General features: G+C 40.1%; 1 protein-coding gene across 1 annotated transcript; it reads left to right on the forward strand.

The window, feature by feature from the left end:
* Positions 1-549: 549 nt before the first annotated feature.
* chrnb1 (cholinergic receptor, nicotinic, beta 1 (muscle)) lies at positions 550-25,989 on the forward strand. Its single transcript, XM_075450697.1, has 11 exons — positions 550-780; positions 4,986-5,119; positions 7,956-8,000; positions 8,507-8,616; positions 12,683-12,791; positions 13,198-13,342; positions 13,518-13,703; positions 14,344-14,567; positions 19,559-19,734; positions 24,241-24,388; positions 24,575-25,989. The coding sequence occupies exons 1-11, from the start codon at positions 720-722 to the stop codon at positions 24,719-24,721; spliced, it is 1,485 nt and encodes a 494-aa protein (XP_075306812.1). The 5' UTR covers positions 550-719; the 3' UTR covers positions 24,722-25,989.
* Positions 25,990-26,551: the final 562 nt, after the last annotated feature.

Raw genomic sequence — 26,551 nt, forward strand, 5'->3', positions numbered from 1 at the left:
GAGGTGAGAGGAGGGATGACCGAAGGAGGAGAGACGTTTTACTGCAGGGGCCTTCAGAAAATACAGCAGTGCCTGGCAGTTATATTGTTTGATCAACTTAGCGTTGAACTCAGAGAATAATAGCTACAGTATCGCCTCTATATGTCACATTTTGTTTTCGCTTCTATAAACACAAATCACAGTTTATTGCAGTATTCCATAAAAACATACCAGCATTTTATTGTGAAACACACTTTAATGTAAAAATCATTGACTCTTAGGGACAGGAGAGAGAGTAGTTGTATAGTAATTGCATATTTTCTCTTTAAGCCATACACATTAGTTGTGGAATATGTTTCAACACCTTATTGTAACATCTACCAGAAAAAAAAGAAGGCCTCGTTGTTTCAGTGAGTTAATATTAGACCTTGAAGCCTGTATTGTAAGCTGTTATTGGGCACACACACACACACACACACACACGTCTGGTTCACACTGACTGAGGGGGTGACATGCACAACGCCCCATTCCTCCTCGAGGTAATTGGAGCATATACACCAGCTGGCCTGCCTGGCCTGACTGACAGGCAACAACAGTCCAAAGTGACCAAAGCAAAACTCAGTGTTGGAGAGTTCCTGAGGGCTGCACGGAAAGGCAAAAGAAAAAGTGTCAGAGGCTGGATTAACGAATTTCAGGATCTGTTTGGAGGAATAGGGAGGACCTTGGAGAAGAGGGTCGACATGAAAAGCCTAGATATGTTCTTGCTGGCATGTTGCTTGTACAGCCTGAGCACATTGGGAGGTAAGACACAAGATACCCAATATAGAGCCGTGCAATCATGTCATACGCACATACAAGAATCTTTTTACAATTGTGGAATGATAAGAAACTCAATAGTAACCACTGAAAACTAATACTAAAAATGATTGGATCTCTGAACACAGTGGAAGTATTTACAGGGAATGTGAAAGGATATTTTAGATATGGAGCAGACAGCCAAACAGTATTTTCCTGGCAGTACATACACTTGTTGCTTTAGTGTGTAATGACCTTATGATGTCCCCTTAGTGACTCATTGAGAAAACTATTATAATCACATTATAATAAATTTGTGCAACGTGCAGGGCAGGTATTTTTCCCCAAGCGAATTCAGAGGGAACGGTTGGATTGTTGGGTTTCTTCAGTAAGTGCCCTGAAGTTTGTCTTGTGAACTGATGCTTTATGAATCAAATACGATTTAATTTACTTCATCATTCTGTAGGTGATTGTCACGGCTAGATCCTGGCCACTTGAAAACACGAGGACTCAATAACAGACAGGTGATATTCAAATGAAAGGATTTATTTACAGACAGTGGAAATACCAGATGAAGACTGGCAAGAGGGATAAGGTTAGACGTAGCTCCAGGTTCCTGGGATGTTGCAAAAGGTGAAATGCTTGTCCTTACTTTAGTCCAGGTGAGATCCAAGCTGGAAGAGAGGGTGCAGGCTGTGTTACTTGGCTTTGAGTTGGCAGCGGGGCGGGCAGGCAGGTTAAGGCACAGGCAGACTGGGAATCCCACCATGGAGGGTAGAACAGGTGAGATGAGGCTTGGACACGGAGGGTGGACAAGGTTGACGAATGCTGGAAGACACAAACTCAGGTAAGGTATCGCTGGGAAGAAAAAGGAAAAAAAACTCACAAAGGAACATTGGAGTGTGCCAAATTACCACTATTAAGTGAGAACAATCTGACAAAAACTAGTTGCTCCTGCAGCTCCTATAAGTGTCTCTTAATGAGGGTAGACGAGGAACAGGTGTGGTAGCAGGAACAATCAAGTCTCCGCCCAAGACTCCCAGAAGACATGCCGAGCCCCACCGAGGACCCAGAAACCAGAAAACAATAACAGCCAGATATGATTATATTTATGTTTATGAAAAATATATATATATATAAATATATAACATTAAGTTATGATCATGACAGTGATGTACAGAAATGAATTGTGTTAGGATTAACAGAATAAGTAAGCAACTATAAGTAAGTATAACTTTTACAGTGTTGATATACCCAGGCTAGTGTTGATATGCAATTGTGCTGGTGTCAGCAAATCATTACAGGTCATGGAAGAAAACAATTAATCATCCCCAAATGTAGCAAAATGTAATAACTCAGTGATTTTATCTTTAGGGTTGACGGCTATTTTAGCATTCAAAACAAGCTCAAGTAAATATAAATATATATACACCACAAACCACTGCAGCATCCCTTGCTTGATAGAAATCAATTACTCTTTACTTCAGACGCTTGATTTGATGTCTGAGCAAAACCTCAAGCGCCTCTGAGAGGGGTTTCATTTATATTGGACTTTATTGCTGCCAGTGTCAGTTTCTGACTTTTTCTTTTTTCGCAGCTCAAGTGAAATCACTTTTGTTCAGTGGGGTCATAAGAAGTGAAAGATAATTTAAGTGTCTCCTCTCCAGAGGAACATAAAAACAGCCAAACACACAGCTTCCCCGGCTAAGTCAAATCACCTGCCCAGCAGCAGCTGTTGTAGCTTTATGTCACTTTAGCCAAACCAGTGATCTGAACTGGGATGCAAGAGACAATGTTAAAGTCTTGCCTTCAAAACCACTCACTGTTCCAACTCTTGCCCATCAGCAACCATGCTTTCCTGTGCCTGGCTAATGGGGGTGCCGCGCTGGCTGATCGTTGTCATTTATTCCTGTCAGGTCAGATCCTGCTGGGGCCGCAGCCATTGCAAACGTGATGGATGCTGCGTCACCAGTGCTACTGATTATAAATGGTTCTAACCTCCCAACATTGAGGTGAAAATGGTTGCAAGTAAAATAGGGGTTATATGTGAAAATGCAATGGAATGCACGCACTTGGATTTTGATAGATTCCCAACTTTACAGATCTGCGGTGGGATATTTATTGCTGTCACTCTTCCTAATAGAGGCTGCAGGGCTCTAGATTTAGACCACAACAAATTCTCATTTCCTGGGCTTCATATTCTGCAGTTTTGTCAAAGCCTATCATGCCTCTGAGATATGCAGGCAACAGTAATATTTACATGTATTTTTGCTGCCTTACGAAAGAGCAATTATAATAATAATATAATTAAGAATCAAGGGCTCCACGGTGGTATGCAGGTCATTACTTTCACCTCACAGCACCCCCTTCACATTAAAAATCTGTGTTAAAGGGGACGTGTGAGAATGCTATTACAATGGCTGATAATCATCAACAGCTTGCACTTTATGTTCAATCCTAAATGATCACTCACTTTTGTGATGGCTTAAAATTGATTAGTCACATGAACTAACTGGTCAAAACTCATAGTTGGGCTTGAAACAAAACAAAACAATTATCATTTATCCATTCATGCATGTTCTATATCCGCTTTTTCAAATTGGATCTTTTTTTTTTTAACCTTTTTTTGTTTTGTTTTTCATTTTGTTTAAATATAGCTCCACACGTTTTTTGCCTCCGCTGTAATCCCTTCTGCTGCCATCCCTCACTTTCTCTAACAACGTCTACCTGGTGAGCTTATTGTGGGCTTTACTATCAATGTGAGTGGATGGTGAGGCTAACAATGAAATGTCTGTCAGATAAGTTAACTTTGGAGCGCATACTTGAACTGACTGCATTGGTATTTCCTGAATTTCCATTTCTTGTACCCTAAAATCACCCACTAGTAAGTAAGTAAGTAAAGTTTATTTATATAGCACTTTTCGCAGAAAAGGATTCACAAAGTGCTTCACAGTGAGATCAGAAGAAAAAACAAGGAGAAAAAACAAAACAAAACAAAAAAAACACTGAACACACAGCTACACATACACATCAAAACACAACATCAAACATAAAACAAAATGTCATAAAAAACCTTCACCCTAACTAAAGGTCTGTCTAAACAGCAAGGTCTTCAGCTGCTTTTTAAAAGGCTCCACATAGTTTAAAGTGCGCAAAGAAAGTGGCAGTGCGTTCCACAGTCTCGGGGCCACTGATTGAAAGGCTCGATCCCCTCTGGTTTTAAAGTGCGTGTGCGGAATGACCAGCAGGCATTTGTCAGAGGATCTTAAAGAACGTGCAGGATTATAAAGTGTCAGCAGCTCAGAAATATAGGCAGGGGCCTGATTATTCAGAGCTCTAAAAGTGAGCACTAGAATTTTAAAATGAATCCTGACACGGACTGGGAGCCAGTGTAGTTCAGCTAAAACCGGTGTGATGTGCGCTCTTTTCTTAGTGTGGGTTAAAAGCCTAGCAGCAGAGTTTTGAACAGCCTGGAGACGATGAAGATCCTTCTGGCTCAGGCAAGTAAAAAGACTATTACAGTAGTCTAGGCGGGATGAAATAAAAGCATGGATGATCATCTCCAGTTCCACCTTTGACACTAAGGTTCTCAGCTTTGAGATGTTCCTCAGCTGGAAAAAGCAACTCCTGATCAATGTTTTTGTGTGTTGTTGAAATGACATGGCTGAATCAAAGGCAACACCTAAATTCCGGAGACTCGACTGGGTGGATCAGCCAAGGCTTCCCATGTGGTGGCTAATAAGTGGGATCCGGTTTTCTGGAGCAATGATCAGAGTCTCTGTCTTGTCCAAGTTTAGTTGGTGAAAGTTTTCACTTAACCACTGTTTGATGCTCGTCAAGCAGCTGGTTAAGGAGGACAGTTTGTGTAGCTCACTACTGGTTTGTTTCTTTCCAGCTCTCCGTTGAGTTGCACATCCCACTATATAACGAAGTTTGGGCTCACAGTCTGAGCCAGTGAGCTAGAAGGTTTACTGCTTACATCTGAATGTGCACAGCTTGCCTGCCATTCAGTGTCAACAGCGTGATGGATTTTTACACAACAAAGGAGCAAAATATAATCAAGTGTTCTGGGTTCATTTACAACCTTACATAATTTATTGGTACATTGCACAGCTTAACCTGAAAGACCAGGCTTTTGAATTAAAATGACAAACGACGGTTTGACAACTAAATGAGCTTGCTCATAGAAGCCCTCACTGTGTGCCATTCAGGTGCTGCTGAAGTGGAGCAGGCTCTGATGAAAAATCTCTTTTCCGGCTACAACTTGAAGGTCCGACCAGCACGCAGCCCTGAGGAGAGGGTGGTGGTTCGTGTGGGGATGATACTCTCCTCCTTCGTTGGACTGGTGAGCATAATTGCCCAACTCAAAAACATGCATTTAGACGTGTACACGTGCAAAAACTAGTTATGCTTTTACTGTGAAGTACAGTAGAGGGTACTGTTTCTTAGCAGAATCTTTTTTGACTCAAATAGCGTTTTCTTTACGTGAAGTTAGTAAAAGAAACAGACGCACATATGATTTATGGCAAATACCTTTCATATAAGAGAAAAGAGGTGTGTTACATGTTACTGAGTGAAAACTTGAGTGAATATCTCCTCCTCTGAAGTAAGTCATTAAAAAAAAGCAGAAAAATAGTGTCAGCATTGAATCCTGTGGCTTAAATCTAAAAGTGAGAGGTCCAGAAGCTGTAAATGACATTGCTCGACATAGGCCATCATGCATTGTGGCTATGGAGGCGATGGAGTGTGCCAACGCATATGTCCTCGGCTCATTAATGTGATTTTCCTGCCTGTTGAGAATGCCTGGTGTGTAAATTGTCCCTCAGACGTCACTATTGGGAAGTGGCTTGTCTCTTCCATTGCCTCAGCTACAAGATAATAGAAGTCATTTGTAAAATTGAAACCAGAACCTTTTTTGAGACTTTAGTTGTTCACAGTGACTGTCTACACAGTAAATTGTGTGAGGGATACATTGTGATGTGACTTAGATTTGAAATATTTCTGTGCAGCTTACAACAGTGGGGTCATTGTGGCTCTAAAAGCAGTTATTTATGAACAGTTGTTTTGTTTTGGAATTTTTTTCATTGTCTTTTTGAGGTAATATTAATTATAATAAGTGTATAAAAGACGATTTTCTCTATATATAGCTATTGTGCATTTGTGTATGCTGATATGATTGACAAACTCTAAGTAGTGGGTACATGAGTGTGAACTTGTGGACAATCCAAACAAAGTCCATGTCTAATCAGGGCAAACGTGGCCAGAGCAACTGGATCTGAATGTGTCCTCCTTCGTCTCTTGGGTGCACAGTTCACTTTTGATCGGATCACTCAGGAGGATGCATGTTAGCTGGTCTGAACAGGGTCTAAATCTTCCTGGGATGCTAGTATCTTCCGTACTGCTCGACTTCCCTCGTATTCCTAAACAATTTACTGCTATTTGATTAAAGCTGACTGCATGCTTTTAGAGGTGAAATCTGCAAATGTGCCTCTCAAAAGTTGACACATCAATATCCTGCCAACCATGCGTGTCTACTTGCTATTATTTGGCTCATCTGTCTTTGGGACCGCTGACCTAATTACTTAATTTTCCATGTCCTTCCTTCCTTACTGAAAATAAATTAACCACCAAGGTTCTAAAGAACAAGAGAACATAAGATATATCACCTTCTTATGTGCTGTTATGGATGCGCTCACAACACACACTACCCCAGATTAACTGCACATTCCCTCAGAGGAGGAGTCCGGGCAGTCACTCCACTCAACATGCTTGAGCTCTCAACCAGAAAATCTCGCTCTCGTCTCACTAAGCTCTACCTCTGTCATGTTAATGTGACGCAGAGGTTTTGTGTTTATGAGAGTGAATATATGTGAATTCAAAACACAATGGCATACACCGTACTGCACTACCAAAGTGAAGCACTGTATTTTTATTCTGCCATGTTGAGAAATAGCATTAGCAGCATGCACTGAATGAGCTGTTGCCTGCACACACACCGGGTCATTTTATGGTTCCCTAATTTTCCGCTTGGCTCTCCTCCCTGTGGTGTCCAAACCCCCGCGCACATTGCATCCCCACAGTAAGCATGCTCCTCACAGCTCCACTCAAGGTCAGTCTCACTCTGGAAATGAAGTCACGTGGGAGTCAGTTCTGGGGTGTAACAATCTTGAAAAGTGACCCGCTTGGATTCTCAGACTCCCCTTTGGCCCAGAACTAGTGGACTAGGTTACCAAAGAGTTATTATTAAAACTGGCTCAGAGCAGCATCCTGATGCGCACTGAAATAATAACAGGAAATAATAGTGAATGATAGGTCATCAATAAGAGAGGCATTTTGTGTTTTGTTTGAGGGAGCGAAGCTGTTTAAGTCAACCCTAAACCCCCTCTCATTCAGTCCCAGCTGTCTCCCTGACATTCCTCCTTGTGTTTTAAATAGCAGTTCGGGCTTATAGGAGCACGGCCCTTTTGCCTCCAAGCATGAACATGTGATAGATGGTGACAATCACCCAATGCAGTGCGTCGTATTTTACAGATGTGAAAATGACTACTTTGCGACTGTTTGCGCTATTACAGTAATTTATAAGCACCTCAAATCTCTATTTACGGTTCACGAAAGAAAACCTTACCAGTGTCTGCTAAAGAGGAAGTGGGGTGAGTTTGGGAGAAAAAGTGCTAGCATGCTAAACTTATCACCTCATATATTCAACTGCATACTTAAGCCAATCCCAATTTCTCCCTACCCCTGGATTTTGCTGAGGTAAGCTGTCACTTTTCTTTTAGGTATCAAGGACTAAGCATCATCCAGCCCCTCAACCAGGTGGTGGGAGCAATGCAGATGGCTAGATGACTAATAGTCCTTGATCCCTAATAGAGCTCTTTTTCTCAGCAAAACGGATTGATAGGGCCACGGCGAGGAAATGGAATCAGAGCTCAGAGAATATTAAAAAAAAAAAAAGCATACTAAGCAAACGTGAAAACATTCATAAATAAATTCATACTAAGGCTAGGAAATATAATCCTTAAGGATTGTTGAGTAGTTTTGGAAACTACTTTACTATTACTGCAACTCCTCTCAGTGTATACCATGGTTTTGGGAGTTGTGCATATGTGTGCATGAACCCTAAAGAATCTAAAGCAGTGATTGCACAATTATTCATATCCCGTTTCATATCTTTCTTTCAGAATATGAAAAATGAAGAAATGAGCACTGTTGTTGTAATGAATATGGTAAGTCTTTTAAGATATCAACTCTTTAAACTGAGGTTTGGGAAAGATTTCAGATTCATTCAATGAATAAACTGGCAGCATTCTACTTCACTCTGAGTGAATAACTTCTTGCTGTTCCTCATCATATAGAACAGCTCAACCATGACGCCTACTCCAGTGCTAACTTATGACGTCCTTCTCTATGTACAGCTCTGTGCACACTGTAGTGCTACACTCTGCACAAATAAGCAAGAGAACTGTTGGGAGAAGTCATAATACCAGGCAAAATGAAAACTTATGCAAATTGTGTTATGCAAATCAACAGGGAAACTATCCCCGCGGACTCTAATTACAGCAGAGGAAAAATGAAAAAATAATTTGAAATGACAAATTGGTTTTATTTGTAATGGCAAAGTTTCAGCCTGCTGCACCCTTTTCTGTTTCTGTGTCTTGTCCATGTCCTATGAATGTACTTGTGTTTAATCATATGCATATTGAACATGCAAACCCACTTTTTTAAAAAAAAGGAATGGACAGATCATCGGTTGTCATGGAAACCCAAGGAACATGATGGGATTGAGGTGTTACGTATCCCCTCTGGGAAGATGTGGCTTCCTGATATTGTCCTCATTAATAAGTAAGCAACACACTGCGACTTTAATCAATCTGCACCTTAGAGTTGATAGGAGGAACTGTTTAGTCACTGCTGTATTTCTGGACTTTTACATGTGGTTTCTTCTCATCCCCTAATTATTTATTTTTATGTTGTTGTTTGTACGTTTTTGGGGGGAATTGCTGCACAAGTACGATCCCATTACATGTTGTTGTCTGATAAACTTTTTTAGTCATACCATCGTAATCATTATTATTCCTTGTCTGTGTCAAGCAACTGGTCCCCTTTCAAGGCTGTGATATGTTCAAATTGCCGTTTCATACTAAACTATGTTGTTAACACTAAACTAAACACATAAATAACTTTTAATTTCTTGAAAATCCTCAAAGGTGTTCACATTCTTTGAACTGCCATGCCCGCTATTACTTCACGTGCACAATATATTCTAGTTTGATGTTGTAAAATGTCACAGCTCCACAGTTACACTTTTAGTGTTCCAACTTTTATTGATTGCAATGATTGTTCATTGATTGCAACTTAAATTGACAGCAGGATTTTCAGAAAAACTCGAAAGTCAGTTTGCTTTTAAGTCACCGGTTTGTTCACATTTTTTGCACCATAAACAGTAATCTAACACCTACAAATGCAGACGTTGTCGTTCCCAGGCATAGGCCAGCGAATTTACAGACAATTCACGCAGAGAAGAAGTCTCACATAAAGCCTGATAAAGAATCGCCCAGCAACCTCGAAGTTTAACCTGGCGGAAGGTAGAGTTGGACTATCCAACTCTGACCATATATTATGTCGTCTTCTTATGTAAGAAGCCACTTCCATGTCAAAGACATTATCTCTCCAGTCAAAGTCCCACACCGAGAGGAGAAAGAAGTTTGAAGCCAACATTAAGCCCCTCAATAAATGTAAAAATACGGTGGCAGTTTTTTTCTGTGGAGGTTTTGCTACCCGTGTTAGTCCAACGTAGTCGTCTAATGTCATTGCTGTGCAGCAAAAATAAACAAACTGCTTACTGGACCTCATACTGTATTCATCTCACAATTTAACTGCTGGAGGCAGATATGCTTGGTTTTAATTCTCCATTAGTTTATTAAAACATCTTGACTATTGTGCATCATTAAAGATAACTGCGAGTTCAAACAATACTTTGTCATCTTTTATGAATTTCTAACTCAACAAAGACATTTTATGGCCAAAATCTTATGTTTGTAAAAGACAAAAACAGAAAACAAACGTGGAAAACATGAGAGCTTTGTTACCCTACAGAAAGCTGGCATAAATGGGGCAACCACACAGAAGTACTCCATCAAAATGTTTGCTTTGTAGTATTTCTTGGACGAATTACATGTTTGAAGGAGTAGCTTTTCAGCTACAAAGTGGCTGACATGGATATGGGTTTATTATCCATCCATGTATAACATTACAATATTGCCAAGCCTAACTGGATGTAGATGGAGGTGGATGGTTCAACCACAGTTCACCGCCTGACATACTTGACATCAGCTGGGATGTGAATGGCTCATGCATTTGCAGCAGGCCATTCTAAGTGGCTGCATCTGTATGTGTGCGGCAAAACCTTGGGGTCATTACAGTGGCAAATCCGTGTCATTGGTAATAGCAGGTGTTCGAGATAAAGTTTGACTGAATTTTTAGTCTGAGACTTGTGTTCAACCTTGTGTTCCAAATGCAAGAAAAAGAGTCTTTCTAAAGAGTCTAAGAAGATCACAATTTATAAGGAGCCATCCCACCAACTAAACATCCTTGACTCTGAGAAGAACATTTACAATAGATGCACCTTACACTTTTTAGCAGCTAATGGGGAGTAAGGGATAATCCCACCTCAATGTATAATTTTGTATGTGACAAATAAAACTCTTTATCCTTCAGTTTTGAGAAACACCTGTAAAATCAAACATTGCAATAGAACTAATACATTTATAGAAGTCAAAAATCCATAACAGGGTATCAGCATGCACTGACAGGTACAGTATGTCCAAAATTTTGATTGGGACTTTAAATATTTCAAGCAACAAAAGTGTTATTAGCCAAATGATTAAAATACATCACCACCGCGCACAAAAGTCAAAAGTCAAATTTATTTGTATAGCACATTTCATGTACAAAACAATTCAAAGTGCTTTACGTAAAATAAAAGCATTGCAGCAGGGAGTGTAAGAAGCATTAAAAATACATAAAGGAATATAAAGAGAAACAAATAAAATAATTCAAATGAATTTAAAAACAAGCAACAGTCAAGATTAGTTCAAAGATACTGTGCAGATTTCATGCATAGACACATGAGAAAAGAAATGTTTTTAACCATTTGGTGAAAGTTTAATCTCCACTGGCAGTTTGTTCCACTTGTTTGCAGCATAACAGCTAAATCCTTATTGTCCATGTTTAGTCTGGACTCTGGACTGGACTAGCTGACCCGAGTCCTTGGATCTAACAAGTGAATTTCACTTCACCAGTCACACACAAGTCATGAGTGAGATGCTGCTATTTCAGCCAGTGAACCACTGGATTGTAACACAGCTGATTGTTCACTGTGCACTTCCATGAGAAGTGTACGCAAGTGCCGCCACTGGACATTAGGGTAAAGACCAGGTCATTATAGCACTCATGCAGTGGAAAAACTACAGGTCAGCGCATTACATTAAAGAATTTAGATACCGATAGAAGCAACTGTAGCCTTTTCCCCCACACCCCAATACACATGCATGCTCCCATTAACAACACTGCAAATATCCCCCGTGTTCCATTCATCAACACTTTATAGGCAATTAAGCAGCATGGCTCCCTAATAACTGAGCTGATGGAACCACTCAGCAACTTCAGCTCGCGGGCTTTCACTTGGAACTGCAGACATAAACAAATATGTACGCAGACACAAATACAAACGAGTGTATACTCCTCTAAGCTTGTATGATCAATGCTGGTCATTTCAGCAGCAGCACCTTCACAGATACAACGTTTTGAGAGGGACCACTTTGAGGACACAAGCTTCTCCCTGTTCAATTACAAGAACCATAAAAACCAAACACTGTGTACAGACAGAGAGTAAAATCTGTGTCTAATTGACTTAATGTCTCTGTTGTGTGTTGGGCTCTAAGCTTAACTCCCAAGAGAGCTTTGTGTGCACCCGACATTCTGAAACACCTCTCCGAGGTGCCCTGTGATTGTGAGTTTCTCCTTTCTAACCATACCAATTAAAATAGTTTGATGTTGTCTCTCCTGTAGCCGAATGTTGATGTTTAATACTGTGGTTTTGGTTAGATAACTGGAAGACCAGGTACACTGGCTGTTTTCAAGCAGTTTTACATGAAACGTGGCAGTGTAGGAACTACAGAGACATGATAATGACTTGGTATTCAATGCTGCAATGCAAAATTGATGCGCTGTACTGTGTCCACATTTTTTTTGTACGGACCAGATTTTCAAACTGAATTCACTTAATGAGCTCAGACAGAGCAGGTTGCCCAAATACAACAGCAAATAAGCAATTCCTTCACCAAGGCAAGAGTCAAGGTAAAGGCAGCAAGATTATGCCAAAATTTCCAAGCTAATTTTCAAGTATCCATTATATTTTGGTCCTCATTTGGGTCACGTTTGTTAAAAGGTGTGAAGTGCATCACTGTTCTTGGTAGTAGATGTACTCTCTAAGCGTTTTCATTTCGTATCATCTCTTAAACAACTAAAACAAGAATGTCCTGATCTGGCACTAATTTAAGAGAGATGACTGTACAATGCCTTTTACCTTTACAAAAAAAGTTTCATACAAGCTTTTTCATACATTTTTGTACACCTCAAAGCATTTGGAAGACTGGAACAAGATCATTGTGCTGCAGCCTCTGAGTCTCTTTCCAATGTCTCTAACTTTCTTTATGTTCTACCAGTAAACGTGGTCCTTTTAAATAAAAGTTCAGTACTTTATGCTTATTTCAGAGGTTTTTTTTAAGCTTGAATGTACAGTAGTTCCTCTCCTTTTGTCGCTTCAATCAAAAGTGTGTCCTGTACTAGATGGACTAAATGTAAACATGAAAACTGCAGTAATGTTTATCTTCATCTCTGTTTGCAGCAACAACGGGGTGTTTGATGTGGCCCTGCATGTCCATGTTCAGGTTTACAGCAATGGCAGGGTAACCTGGACACCACCTGCTCTCTACGACAGCTCCTGTGGAGTCAAGGTGAACATTCCCATTTCCAAACGATCACATACTGCCTCTTGCTCAAGATTTACTCAACTACTTTGTTATGCATTAAAATGACTTCAAAAAGTAATCAAGGTTAGGTGATAAAATGCACAATAAAATGTTTTACTGAATTAAGTTAGTTTTTGCTGAAAATTTTAATGCTGACTTGGTTATACATCCTATGACTTTCACATGACCAGCTTCGGAAATCCTGCACATCTAAAAGGGATTTTTTTGAGGGTATCTTTTGCATTCAAGACTGGTATAGCATGCTCCTGACCAAGTGTCAGTATGTGATGAGTAGGGAGTAATAACAGATTGGAATTGATATTTGTCTTTCACTGGTTCTCCCCAAAGTTTGGTAATTCTTTTTCATTTCTACACCTGCATTTCCTTCCAGGTTGAGTATTTCCCGTTTGACTGGCAGAACTGCACAATGCAGTTCCGCTCCTACACATACGACTCAACAGAGGTCGACCTGCAGTATGCACTGGACTCAAAAGGCAAAGAAATCCGTGAGATTCAATTAGATGAGGCCTTCAGCGGTGAGCACTGGTGCCGTGTTTCTATTTTTTCTACATTCTTTTAAAATGTAGATTATGTCTACAACTCCTTCTACTTTTTTGATTATCGCTGTTTTCTGGATCCTCTCGTTGTCTGCAGATTTTCTTGGTAAAATGGTTTGAAATGATTTCTAAAAGTTTTTGAATGTTCCTCCAGAGAGTGGCGAGTGGTACATCAGACACAGGCCGAGCAGGAAGAACACGAACGATGACCTGTATGAAGACATGACCTTCTACCTGATCATCGAGAGGAAACCTCTGTACTACATCATCAACATCATCATCCCCTGCATCCTCATCACCATCATTGCTATCTTTAACTTCTACCTACCTCCTGATGCAGGTACATGCTTTAAAATGATCTGTTGAAATCACTCGACTGTGAGCTGAGGCCGACTACTTTAGTAACAATCCTCATTCTTTACCCTATAGCTTGTCGTAGCTTTGGTTGGAACTACAGTCATGGATCTTAAAACTACCAACACTGTTTTGTAATTGTGTGTGTGTGTGTGACCTGTTTGAAATGGGCAAGCACACATTTGTCCAGGTACAAACAAATTCAATTTCAGATAAGGCACTCGCCTCCTGAAGCGGAATTGCTAATCTCAAAAGACCCTGCTCATGACTAAACCGACTACGTTGGACCAATTTTATCTTATAATAAAAAATTAAATAAAAAAACTAGGATGAACTTGAATCAAGATGCAGGGTTAGAAGTTTCCCATGAGCTTTCCAATGATGCAATGTGATCGTAAGAACAATGTTTCAGCTCAGTCACTCTGTGAGGCAGCAAGCAGTGCTCCGGTATACATGAGTTTCTCCTCACTACCCACTGTAACCAGTCTAAGGTAACAGTAAATAAGTGAAGACTGAATGTACCAGGGACATTGTGCTCTGTCAGCCAATCACTCTTCTAATAACTCCTAATCAAGAGTCAGTAAATGAGAATATTTCTTTATTTTGTTTTATTTTTTCACTGCCAGGTGAGAAGATGGGTCTGTCCATCAACGTGCTTCTCACCCTCACTGTGTTCCTGCTGCTGCTGGCTGATAAGATCCCTGAGACCTCTCTGGGTGTCCCCATTATCGTCAACTACATCATGTTCACTATGATCCTGGTCACCTTCTCTGTCATCCTGAGTGTGGTCGTCCTCAACCTGCACCACCGCTCCTCCAACACCCACAAGATGCCCATGTGGGTCCGCAAGGTCAGCCTCCCAAGTACAAAAATATACATAGGAGAGCAACTGGTTACGGGTTGTTTAGTGATGTATTATTAAAGTTTAATCCACAGACTTATACTGGCCCCTAAGTATCACATCTTTATTCAGCACTCTCATAGTTGTGCTTCAGAAGAAATACAGTTTGTCTTGTATATACATTTACAGAGCAGGCACAAGCTTGTTGCTTTTCTTTTGTAGAGTTCATCTTTCAAGACAACAAAGCGCGAGAAAGCCTATTTTCTGTTGTCAGAGGCTTTCGTGGAGTACCAGCTGGTAAATCGCAAAGATAAATGCACTGCTCTATCTTCAATATCCTAACCATTATTTTCTTCGCATTTGTCGTCCAATTGAGGCTTCGTGAGTGATGTTAAAGAGATGTCAACATATCCCCAGAGAGTTGGAGGTGGAAGATTCAGACGTAGAACAGGAAAGGATAAAAAGTTACTTAAAAATGCAACCATCCGACATACAGTAATGCTAATCCATTAGGACCTGAAGGAACACATAAGTGCACTTGTGCAAGATTTACTATTTTGGGTCTTAATGGGCTAAAAAGAAAGTAAGGTAAAACAAACCAACAACACTTTATGCTTAGACTTAAGTGGAAACAATATATGGGAAAGAACTACTTGAGAGCAATTATACGTCTCAACAATACATTTTTATTAATTTAAGTAAAAAAAAACAAAATAGTGAATCAAGTGATGCTGTGAATAACTAAAAATGACTTGCAAGTCCAAAGTAACTTTAGTTAAAGTATTTGTGTTCTTGACATAATTCATTAATGCCACTTTAATTTAGTGTTAATATGTTAATGGAGGCTGGAGTAGTTTGAGTTAAAGCAGACTAAATTAGTTTGATGCAGTCTTCGACACCCTAAACCTCATGTTATACCATTAACCTCCTTCAGCAGCTGTTGCCCTCACTGTACATTTTGTGAAGCTAATTACAGGCCCGAGCTGCAACTTTTTTTTTTTTTTCCTGAGTTCTGCCATGGTTTCAGGGGACATTCACCTCCGACAGGCTCGTACACTGTTCAGGCAGGTGATTTGCACGACTTAATGGAAATGAGTCGCTTTGTCCTCGTCTGTTGGAGGAGAGGAGCGTTATATCTCCTGCTTCTTTTTTGCTTCCACTCCTCAGATGATCAGTGATCATTGCATAGGCGCTTGTCTGTTCTGGATTACAAAAAATCTATCTTGTATATTTTTTTTTATACTAACACTGACTCATCTGTAAAGTAAAAGAGGTTCAACTCAGCATCAACACCAAATATTGTTGTTTAAGATTGAAGATTAAAGCTGCTGAGATTTTTTTTCTCACTTTTATGGCTCATATTAGCACTAACAAGCAACAACAGCAGAGCAAGCTTGTGAGTATTTAACCACGAAGGAGCCAGATATTTCCCTCTGGGAGACAAAAAAACAAATCTAAAATAAGTGTAATTATTGGGAAAGTGATCAAGAACACAGCATCAGCTAAATGTCTGATAAATGCACCAGAGGTACAGCAACAGTAACAGCCACTCCAACATAAGCATTTGTGAATTATTGGCCATATTAGCAACAGTTCTTAATGCTAGCCACCAGAAACTTAAAGAAAACAAAGAGAATAGGAGCAGCAGGAAAGTCCATACGTTACAGAGCCGAAATGTGGCTGAGGAATTATAATTAGCTCTCAATGATGTTTCGAATTAGCCAAGAGCTGTTATGTTCTGCAGTGCGTGTTTTAACAACTTGGGCCAGTTTGATACATAACTTGCAATTCAGACTAGACTGTGTCCGACAGCAGGATTGGTAGCCAACCAGCTGTTATGTCACTCTAGTGTGTGATCTGAGCTCTCAGGTTATTTACTTTATGCTCTCTCCTCCTACAATAATATATGTTTCAGGGGTGACCGAGCACTCCAGATCTCAAAGTGAGGTAGACCCTGAAGAAGAGAGGGGCAGGGTGGAGTATGCAATATACAATCGTAATCAATGTAACAATGTAATCGTTGTGAATGTAGGTGGATCAGCTGCCCTCGAGACCGGAATATATCACTACAGCTATAAAGTCTCCCCATATCATAGATATTTTTGTTTGGTGATTGTATATGTTTGATTACTTTGGAATATCCCATAAGTTTGAAAATCAAAAAACCAAGAGGAGGCAACAATAAAGATTCTATTATGGGACGCTATTCCAGTTCAACACTATAGATCCCTTCATAGCTTGGCATTCAACCATTAACCATGATTTAACAATTACTCATCACATGCCAGCTGATAAGTTAGGGGTTATCTGAGCAGGAGAAATTGAAACACATTGAGCTCACTCAGTATCTAGGAATAAAAAACCTGCTAGAATGATGTGCTCAGTATAGTATGCAGCATTTTTTTCCTCATCTCTCATTTCACTTTAGGTCTTTAATTCAATAAGCCCTGAAAGAGGAAGCAGCAGGAAAGTGAGAGATTGATATCTCCCAATGCTGACGAGGCAAGTCCAGTGTTAAGATATATGCAGGTGTCAATAAGTTCTCCCCCGTCCAGCTGGAGAATTACTGTGAGGGGCATATTCAATCAACCCTCACATTTTGTAATTGCTTGTAGTTACAAAATGATCAGTCTCAAACAAGAAAATTCCCATTAACCATTAACAGCAGTCATCAGTGCCCTTAAATCTAAAGTAATTAAGTGTCTAAGTACATGTAGCTGGGCTGTAGAAACCCTTTTCCGCCTTTAATATCTGGCCTTTTCTTCCCTCTACAGTGTTATACCTCTGCTTATGTTCGTGTCTTGCCCTGCTGATTATTTGGTTACTTTTGAGTACTGTGCCCAAGTCTGTGTCTGTGAGGCTCTGGTCTGCCAGAGGAGCACAAAGACATGAAAACACATCACCAGCTGAGTTACTGCAGCCAGCGTTGAGGAATGATGCCTTTGTAGATGAAGTAGTGCTCTCTGGGGTGTAGTTTCCTCTCTTGTATTCCCAGCTTATCGTGATCCAGGCTGTGGCAAATCTAACAGATGCCAAAAAAGATCAATAAGAAAGAAACTACAGACAAAATTGATCTCTAAAGGCGCGAGATGAAAGGAAGAGTGTCTACTGCAGTGTTTAATCACCTGGAATTAAATCAACCTGTGTGTTCTTTGAAATCATTAAAGGTGTGGATCTGCTTGTATTTCAATATTTGTCATGAGTGGAATATTTTACAGCAGATCAAACGGTATGCTGAAAAGCAGGTTTTCTACACATTCATCATTTTATTCTCATTCTGTAGTACCATATGTCTTATTGGTACTTTGTAACCCTAGAAGCATGAAAGGTAGAGGCTTTACAAATGAGGAAAAGAGGAAAGAAATGGCCTTGACCTAAATGTCCATTGGGTGAAGGTTGTTTTTTATTGAGTGCCAATTTTGAGAATCTCCTCCTCCCTAAAACGAGCTCATGTGTCGTCTGTTCATGCAGATGGAAAGTTCATATAATGCATTTAAAAAAATTGTGACTTCTAGTGGATCCATTGAGAATAATTATTTTATTTATATAATATTTTTTATCCCAAATCAAGTAGATTTGATTTCTAACTCATAGAATGTGATGTTTTTGCCTAAGCCCAGTCAGGAAGTAATAATGCGTCTTGATAGCATGTTGTTGTGTTGATAACAGCCAGTAGAATTTTGTCCAGTAAGATGATGATCAGGTTGTCAGGAGTCGAACCCTGAGGTGAACAGTTTTCATATCTAGGAATGGAACTTTTGTCTCAATGGTTGAAAGTGATCACACTATCCACTCCTCTACTTTCTCCTTAAGGACTATTTGACTGGTTAAAGGAAACACTTGAGAATCACTTCTGCTCTAATGTGATATTTACCTTTTGTACCTTTTGTAGGGTAACGGTAGTTTATAAGATAACATGATGGGTTGCTTATTCTCCAAGTCACTTGCTGTCCCAGAGAAACTTTATTTCATGGATTATTACTTTCATGGTTGTATTTGTAGTCAAAATGCAAAGTCTAGTACTCATTCTCTGTTTGCTCTGATATGGTCTCAGCTAATTTCTGAGAGAAATATCAAGCTCTGCATATCACACTGTCGCTATCTAGCTAGTTTGCTTCTGATACTGTATAAGAGCAGTGAATCAAAACAGAAAAGCTGTGGGATGATGGTACTCCGACACTTCTCATAGCTCTCAGTTTAGCCTTCCTGCTACTCACAATTTAGAGTGACTCAGTGGTCTGCTGTCTCACGCAAACTACAGGAAATATGACAGCTGTTGTAGCAGACGGTGAAACAAAAGGTCACAGGAAGTTACATAATGACATTTGCATATTTGTCTATGAATAAATTCCAAATCACCGCCAACTCACAATTTTCAAGCCAGGCATTTCCCCTCTCACATTTAATTGAATATTGCATGTTCATTCCAAGTGATGTATTATTAAAATCTGTCATTCAATAAGGCCAAGCCGAGAGTTTTTTAAAAAAGAGGGCAGATAAGGGATCCATTTATAACATTTATGAAATTGATCGAGGCTTACATTTGACCCAGTGATGTGCACTTTTATCACTAAGTCGTTTGATACTCTTGCTCCTATAGGAAAGGAGTGGTTCCTCTACCCACATCGTTCAGCAGCAACTGCTCTCAAAAGTAATCTCAATTTCCCATTTTTCAGCCTTAATGGTCAAATACATGTATATGTATGTATTTCAGTTGTGAAATAAAGCAAGAAACAAGACTCCAAACAAGTAAATGAATACAGTAAAAGAAAGGGTGAGCCAACAACCTTTACTGAAACTGTAAAATACAGTTGAATATTCCTGTGTTGAGTTTGGTTTCCAGGCAAAGAACTATCGAATTCTGCATTCATGAAACATATAAAACATCTTTGACGTTTTGACAATTTTGAAGTGGGTCATTCTGCATAAGGGAAGAGGGGCAGCTCTGTGGTAATTTGTAGAAGTAACTTTGTCCTCCCTCACCTTCCCCCTCCATGTAGATCTTCATCCACATGCTGCCTCCTTACCTGGGCATGCTACGACCAAAGGTGGAGACCCCGCTGTCCCTTGAGACCATTCCCCGCCGGGAGAAAAAGATAGTTGCCATCAGCACAGTTGCTGATGAATACTTCATCAGAAAACCTGACTCTTCCATCTTGTTCCCCAAGCCTAACAGGTGAGAATGGGCTGGCTTTGGGCATTGACTGCATGTGATATGGGCTTCTTATCGTGTCAGAAAATTTGCATTGGTTTGCATGTATGTAAACTCATGTGGGTTTGGATAGAGGTCGAATACGACAAGCCCACTTCCAAAAAAACTTGGAACACTTTGTAAAGTGTAAATAAAAACAAAATGCAATGATGTGTAAATCTCATAAACCAATATTTTTTTTCTTCACTTTCTGACCCTAAGTCTTTGAGAGAGATTTGAACCTCTCCAGTGTATTGTTTTCCAATATTTTGAAGAGATCCAGCAAATTGGTTCTAAGATGGGACACTCTCTACAACTGGTATATAGATGTTAAAATCCAAACGCCTCCATTGGAGCCCAGATTGATGGTTTTCATCCAAGGTTTTACAGAGTGCTGCCCCTGAAGCTGTTGAGTAATGAACTGGATTTGGGCCAATGTTGGCACACAAAGTGGTGACAAACTGTTCTATCACTCTGACCCTAGTCTCCATTTCTTGTACACAGAAAATAAGCAGCCTTGTATCATTGTTAGGTAGTGAGCAGAACTGTATATCTATGCAATTAGCTATGAGATGTCCTAACTAGCCTGTCTTCATGCTGATCCATTAATACACCCCAAATTCTCCCCCTGTCCCTCAATCACTATGTGAGGAATGAGATATGTCTTAAAGGGATGAATCGTTGCTAAAATAATAATGACCTGCACAAATTGAGTCTGACACATTAGAGCCGGACGCTTGGTGTCTAAGTGAAAGAGCGAAGGGAGGATGGGAGTTGTGTCAGAACAATTTGATGAGGCAGCAGTATCTCTCTGGAGCCCACACATACACTTGCACGCACCTTCTTAATTGGGTTTAGTGCATGTCTTGGCACCAGACACATGCAGTTTTAGTTGAATTAGTCTCCTGAATAGTCATTTACTTCTCGCTGATGAAGTGCTACTTTGAGCCATCAAGGAGGAAAAAAGGAGGACGGGTTAAGAGGCCAAACCGTGTCTCTTCCGCCCTCTTTCCCCACTCTCTTTCTTATCTCTCTCTTTCTCTATCTACCTGATTGGGCTTCACCTCTCTTAGGTCACAGCCTCTTCATCTGCCACACTCACAGTCATAGGAGCAGCGGTGATGGCTGCGCTGCATCGTAAACCTCTAATTTCATGCACAGAATACCAAGCAGCTATTTGCTCTGCCCGGTCTCAAGCTGAAAGCCACGATGCCACAGTGCCCTCTGGTGGAGAGCCCCAGAGCATGCATCTCAATTGAACTGTTTTGGGGTTGTTTTTTTCTCTTTTCCTGATCACAGGTTTTAAAAATATAAACGAATGACGGGTTTGATAACTAAAACATTTCATAAGAAAACCAACTGCTTTGTAATGAGAATGAAAAGAATTCTGTCTCTGTCATGTTAATGACCACTCAGAAGAGCTTAGTCTTGTGGGAGGCTTAAGTTAGTCTAAAATATACAGAAAACTGGGCTGAACACATTCATTTGCATCTGGACAAAGTATGGTGCCCTGAATGTTGGAAAGATATTGACCTTGTTCAATTTCAGCATGCACATTTTAGCCTGTGTACATGTAAAATTCTGGGGCATCACTCCTCCCGCCAAATTAATGCTGTCTGCCCTATTGGATCTTTTGAGGCCAAAAAGAAAATAAAACTCCCCATAGCCTAAAGACCTACTTTCCACTACATAGACATCTCAGGTATGTTTGTTTTCTGTTTCACCTCCAAATAAAGTAGTTTGTGTAATCACGTTCAATCTATTTACTGAATTATACCGCAGCATTAAGTTTCCATATCTTAGCACCTACTTTCTTTACGACCATACTGTGATTATCAACATAAATCATTCTTTACGCCACAAAATCAAGACACATTCATTATGAAAGCAAAATTATGCTTACATGTAAGAGGCAATTCCATTTATCAAAGAATCATTTTAGCACCTAATGACACCCTGCAGAGAGACGCTGTACAACCTCTATAAGTTATGGGTGCATTACAGCTCTGAGTGGCAAATGGTTGTCAATGTGTTGAGGCTGAAGGACATCCTTTGCAACTGTGTCCAAAAACATAACAGAAAGGAGTAAGAAGTGTCTTCATCACTGGCTGTGTGTTTACATGTGAATCAGTGTAAAATCCAAACCAAATTGAATAATAAGGTTTTAATAATCCAGTCTTATCCAGTTTTAATGCCACAGCCTGACTTGGTTTTGAATGATCTGACGTTGAAGGTGCCTTTAATGCCAGTCGTCACGGAACTTGTGTTTTATTCTTTTTGTTGCGCTCAAAATCATTTCACATGAAAGCAAATCAGGATGTTAAAAAGGGAGCTTGAGTTTCTAAAACAACTTGAACTAAGGTTGTTCTTGGTTATTATGTGTGTTGGTGGCATCACATGGAAGAAAGAATAGCAAAGGTTTGAATATTTAATGTTGTGAAGTTGTCCATGTCCCAATCGCCGTTGAAGGTAGGTTGAAGAATGAAATACTCTCTTTAGTGAGTACCGTCGCGGTTCCATCTATCACTTTCACTGTGATTAAAGACTTCATTTGAAAAACTAATTAGTCCAGATAATTCATTGTACAAGTTTCACTAATAAAACGTGTCCTCTTGCAGTACAACAAAGTAAGAGACTACCTCTTTTTTCTTTCATTTTGATGGGGAAAGAAAACAGGGTTGACCCATGATTTTAGAGCTGTCGTGTGAACATTTCTGAATGACAGCAGAGTTGCGAAGGTACCCACAGCAACGTTCTACTGGCTTCCTGCAGCAGCTGACAGTTGGTAACTGAGGGAAACAAATAAACACGGAAACATCCACACATACACACTCAAGGTATTTCTCAGCCAGAGCAGCCAACACGGCAGATGCAGAGCACTGCCTCCCAGTCTGGCAGCAGGGGACCCTGGGAGCTCCTCTGACCTTTTTTAAAAAAAAAATTTAAATGATATTTCTGTCTGAATGACAGAAGAGTGCGAAGGAGACGTGCAGCCAGGCTCATAAATGCTTTCTTATTTTACAGCTTTTAATTAGCATGGACGGACACCAACTCGCACATTGCCACATTCTGCAAGCTTGTGTGCTGTTTTGTAGTTTGGGAGTTGACACTTTGCATTTCTCCTGAAATGGCAACTGAAATTTACAACTGGATCGGAAATGTCTGGACACTGCCAATATTTTTGTGGTTTTAGCTGTTTGTATGTCGGCTTAAAGTAAAGATTTTAAGAAAATTAAGAAAATGTATCAATGAGTTCAGCAATGTAAAACAACCTGAAAATCCATGGAAGACAACGGGAAACCTTTTCACAACATTCAGACAAGTGAAGAACACTTTCCTGTGGGTTGACACATCATTATGCAAGTCTACCGTAAACAAGTTAAAAAGCCAGATCAGCATTCTCGGAACAAATAAAACTAGAATCAGCCTGAACCAATATGACAGGAAGAAAACCATATGGTGAAAATTTGGAACAGCTCCAAAGTAAACAACGCGATATGTAAATTGTGGAGGCACTATGATAGCATGGGCATGACTGGCTTCCAGTGGCACTGGATCGCTTGTGTGTGTTGATGATGTGACTGAAGAAGGAAGCAACTAGAAATTAATAATGCACAGAAATATACTTTCTGCTCACAATCAGTGAATCAAAGCTGATTGGACTTCGCGTTACCCATGTACCTCACAGCACAATGGGTAATTACCCAAAACGTCCTGCCAAAGTAAGCCATGAGTTTTTTAGGGTAATGGAGTGGAAAGGACAAGTCACTTACCTGATCTCAACCCAATGGAAATGCATTACACTTGCTGAAGACAAAAGGCAGAGAGACCCCCAAACAAACAAAAGCTGAAGACAGCTTTAGTAAAGATTTGAAAAAGCACCACATTATCTCCGACAATTAACTCCCCAAAGAGGATGGAATATTTCTGATTTCCCCTTTTTTTGGCAGCTCATTCTATACAAATGTATTATCTAACACTAAAGTTTTAATTTCTGGCAGTGAAGCTGTTGAGTTCTAGAGAGTTATTGTACTGTTACTGTAAATTAAGTAATGTCTTTGAGGGCCGTATTTTTCATCCTTTGGATTGACTTTCTTTTCATCCTCCTGGCAATGTGATTAGATGGAATTCTCCAGAATGAAATAAAAAAGAAAATGACCTTCAAAAAGTGTTGCCGTAGCCAGTATTACAAAAAGATCAGCTGCCTGTAAGCTCACTAACATTAGTAAACTGTATTCAACTGGACTGCAGTCTTTTTAAACTTCCCCTCCTACAATGTCGGCTATAGAATTGGCCGCTGTTAGCCACCGACACTCAAATGCACCTGATGCAAGACATAGACTATAAGGAGCAATGTTTTCTGTGACTTTGATGTCTTACATGAACTTTGCTGTGATATGTGAGTGAGGTAGAAAATAACTGTATCTGTATGCACTGTGTTTTTATGTGTTTTGGATAGTTCTCTGTAAAGTTTATGCATGTGCTGTATAGGTTCCAGCCTGATGGCATGTGGACAGATCTGAAAAAGTTCATTGATGGCCCAAGCAGTTACCTTACTCTACCGGATGAGCTCAAGTCAGCCATAGATGCCATCACGTATATCGCTGAGGCACTTCAGGCTGAGAAAGACTACGAAGCTGTAAGTGTGCCTCTCTGTGTTCATCGTAATGCTCTTAGATCTTTTTCTTTCTCACTCCTATTTAATCCTTTCAGACTTTGGTTGCTAATCTATGTGCTTTTCTTCTTCCAATTTTTCCACTCCTCTCCCATCGTCCAATTTTTGACTCTTTTCTTTTCCCTTTCCTCCCATCCTTCCTGTCGATAGCTAAAAGAGGACTGGCAGTACGTGGCCATGGTAGTGGACCGGATGTTCCTCTGGATCTTCGTCGTCTTCACCACTGTAGGAACCCTGGCCATCTTTGCTGATGCCAGTTTCAACCACACACCCACTGACCCATTCAAATACCCCTGAAGCATTGGAAGCTTTTGGGGTTGTTTTCAATTACCCTGTGACACCTTTTCATAAATAGAGCCGTTGAGAAACTTTGAAGGCAGAAGATTGTAATGCCAATACAGCTTTGTTTCGAACTATGTGATCCTTCCGTTTTTTTTCCCATATCGAAGGAAGCTACTTTACTACTTCACAACATCGGTGTTAAGAAACCTGGCTCATTTTACTGTGTTAGTCTACCTTTTAATAGAGAATATGTCATTTGATGAGATTTGAAATTGTTAAGGTGAATTCTACATGTAAAGGCATTAATTATTGCATGAGATGTAACTACAAAGTCTATTCAAACATGTTGTACCTCACCTATGTAATGCAACTCTATGTTTATGTGTCTGATATTTAGCTACCGTAGAACACCAGGGCTCAAGTGTGGATATAGCTTTGGATATTCATATGTGGTGTTCACACATAAACACCAAGACAAATCAGATGCTAAAATGAGCATGCTGTATGCCTTTCATTTCCTTAGAATGTGGAGCGTGGCACATGCTTAGTGGATACTCTGCAGCCATAGTAATCCCATTTGTTTTCGACACTGGTGTGTATGTGTGCATTTGTTTAGAGGCTATTCTTATGTTTGAGGACAGAGCAGAACGCCAACTTGGCCAACCATACCAACGGCCTCTGATTGTCTGCTTCAGTTGCAGACACGCATACAGGCCACAAACACACGCCTGCCCTTTGAATCTTGTACTTTTGTTTTGTTTTTGACATTTAAATAAAGATCTGAAGGGAGGTTATCCAAGGCCCCTGTCTGTTGTCAGAATGCTCCCCCTCTACTAAGAATAATCCACACACAGTGGCACCGATTACTAGACTTTGCTGCATGGGCTTCCCTGATATTTCAGCAAATGGAACTCATGCACTTTGCAACACTAAAGCCTTTGAAGGCTGAATGTCTACACTAGCATTAAGAGTTGCACTCAGATCTACCATTAGATTGGTAGATTGGCCCTGCACGGAGCTGCAGCATTGAGAAGACGAGCTGTTTAGCAGATGCACAAAAACACATGGGGGCATTCTGACTGATGTATTTATACTTGGAGAGGAGGCATGCAGGGGGGCAAATATCCTCTCTCAACTCTCAATGTGGCTCTTATTTATGGTCTGTTTGTGTTTTCACACTGGAAACCCTGACCTGCACGAGGGAGAGGACAGGATGACCCAACATCTACAGAGGACAGATGGGCAAAAGTGGAATCAGAGAGTAGCTGACTGAAGGAGGCTGAGCATTTTTTCCAAGTTATTCCTATGAAGAAATTAACTTCAACTCCACGTCCAAAAAAGTCAAGATGCTGTAAAATGCAAATAAAAACAGAATTCAATTATTTGCAATTCTTATAAAACAATATCTTATCCACAATTACATATAGAAAACATATAGAATATTTAGAATTAGATATTTTATCAATTATTGAAAAATGTTATCTTATCTTAAATTTGATGGCAGCTCAAAAACTTGGAACAGATCCATGTTTAGCACTGTGTAGCATCCCCTCTTGAGGAGACCAGTTGCTGGAAGTTTTGAAGGAGAGTGTTGTCCCATTCTTGTCAGATACAGGATTTGAAACTATTTGAAAGTAAGTCTTCCAAAAGGGTGAAATATTGAGATGATATTTAATTTAATGGGGGAGAGATCAATTACTTGATGGAGAGACAGTCACACGAGCAAGAAAAACAACGTTTAGAATCCTGTTCAGCTCCAAGCCACCACCATTCATCCTCCATTATCAGAGAACAAAATCGACTCCACCCAACCCTCTTGTTCTCCACAGCCAAAATATCTCCATC

Source organism: Odontesthes bonariensis, chromosome 19 (assembly GCF_027942865.1).
Source record: "Odontesthes bonariensis isolate fOdoBon6 chromosome 19, fOdoBon6.hap1, whole genome shotgun sequence".
Classification (NCBI taxonomy): domain Eukaryota; kingdom Metazoa; phylum Chordata; class Actinopteri; order Atheriniformes; family Atherinopsidae; genus Odontesthes; species Odontesthes bonariensis.

Bases quoted from the DNA above. Each gene is read 5' to 3' on its own strand.
- chrnb1 (XM_075450697.1), top strand. From the start codon at position 720: ATGAAAAGCCTAGATATGTTCTTGCTGGCATGTTGCTTGTACAGCCTG. The intron at 14,568-19,558 runs GTCAGCCTCCCA...CCCTCCATGTAG, and splicing joins TGCCCATGTGGGTCCGCAAG to ATCTTCATCCACATGCTGCC. The intron at 19,735-24,240 runs GTGAGAATGGGC...TGTGCTGTATAG, and splicing joins TTGTTCCCCAAGCCTAACAG to GTTCCAGCCTGATGGCATGT.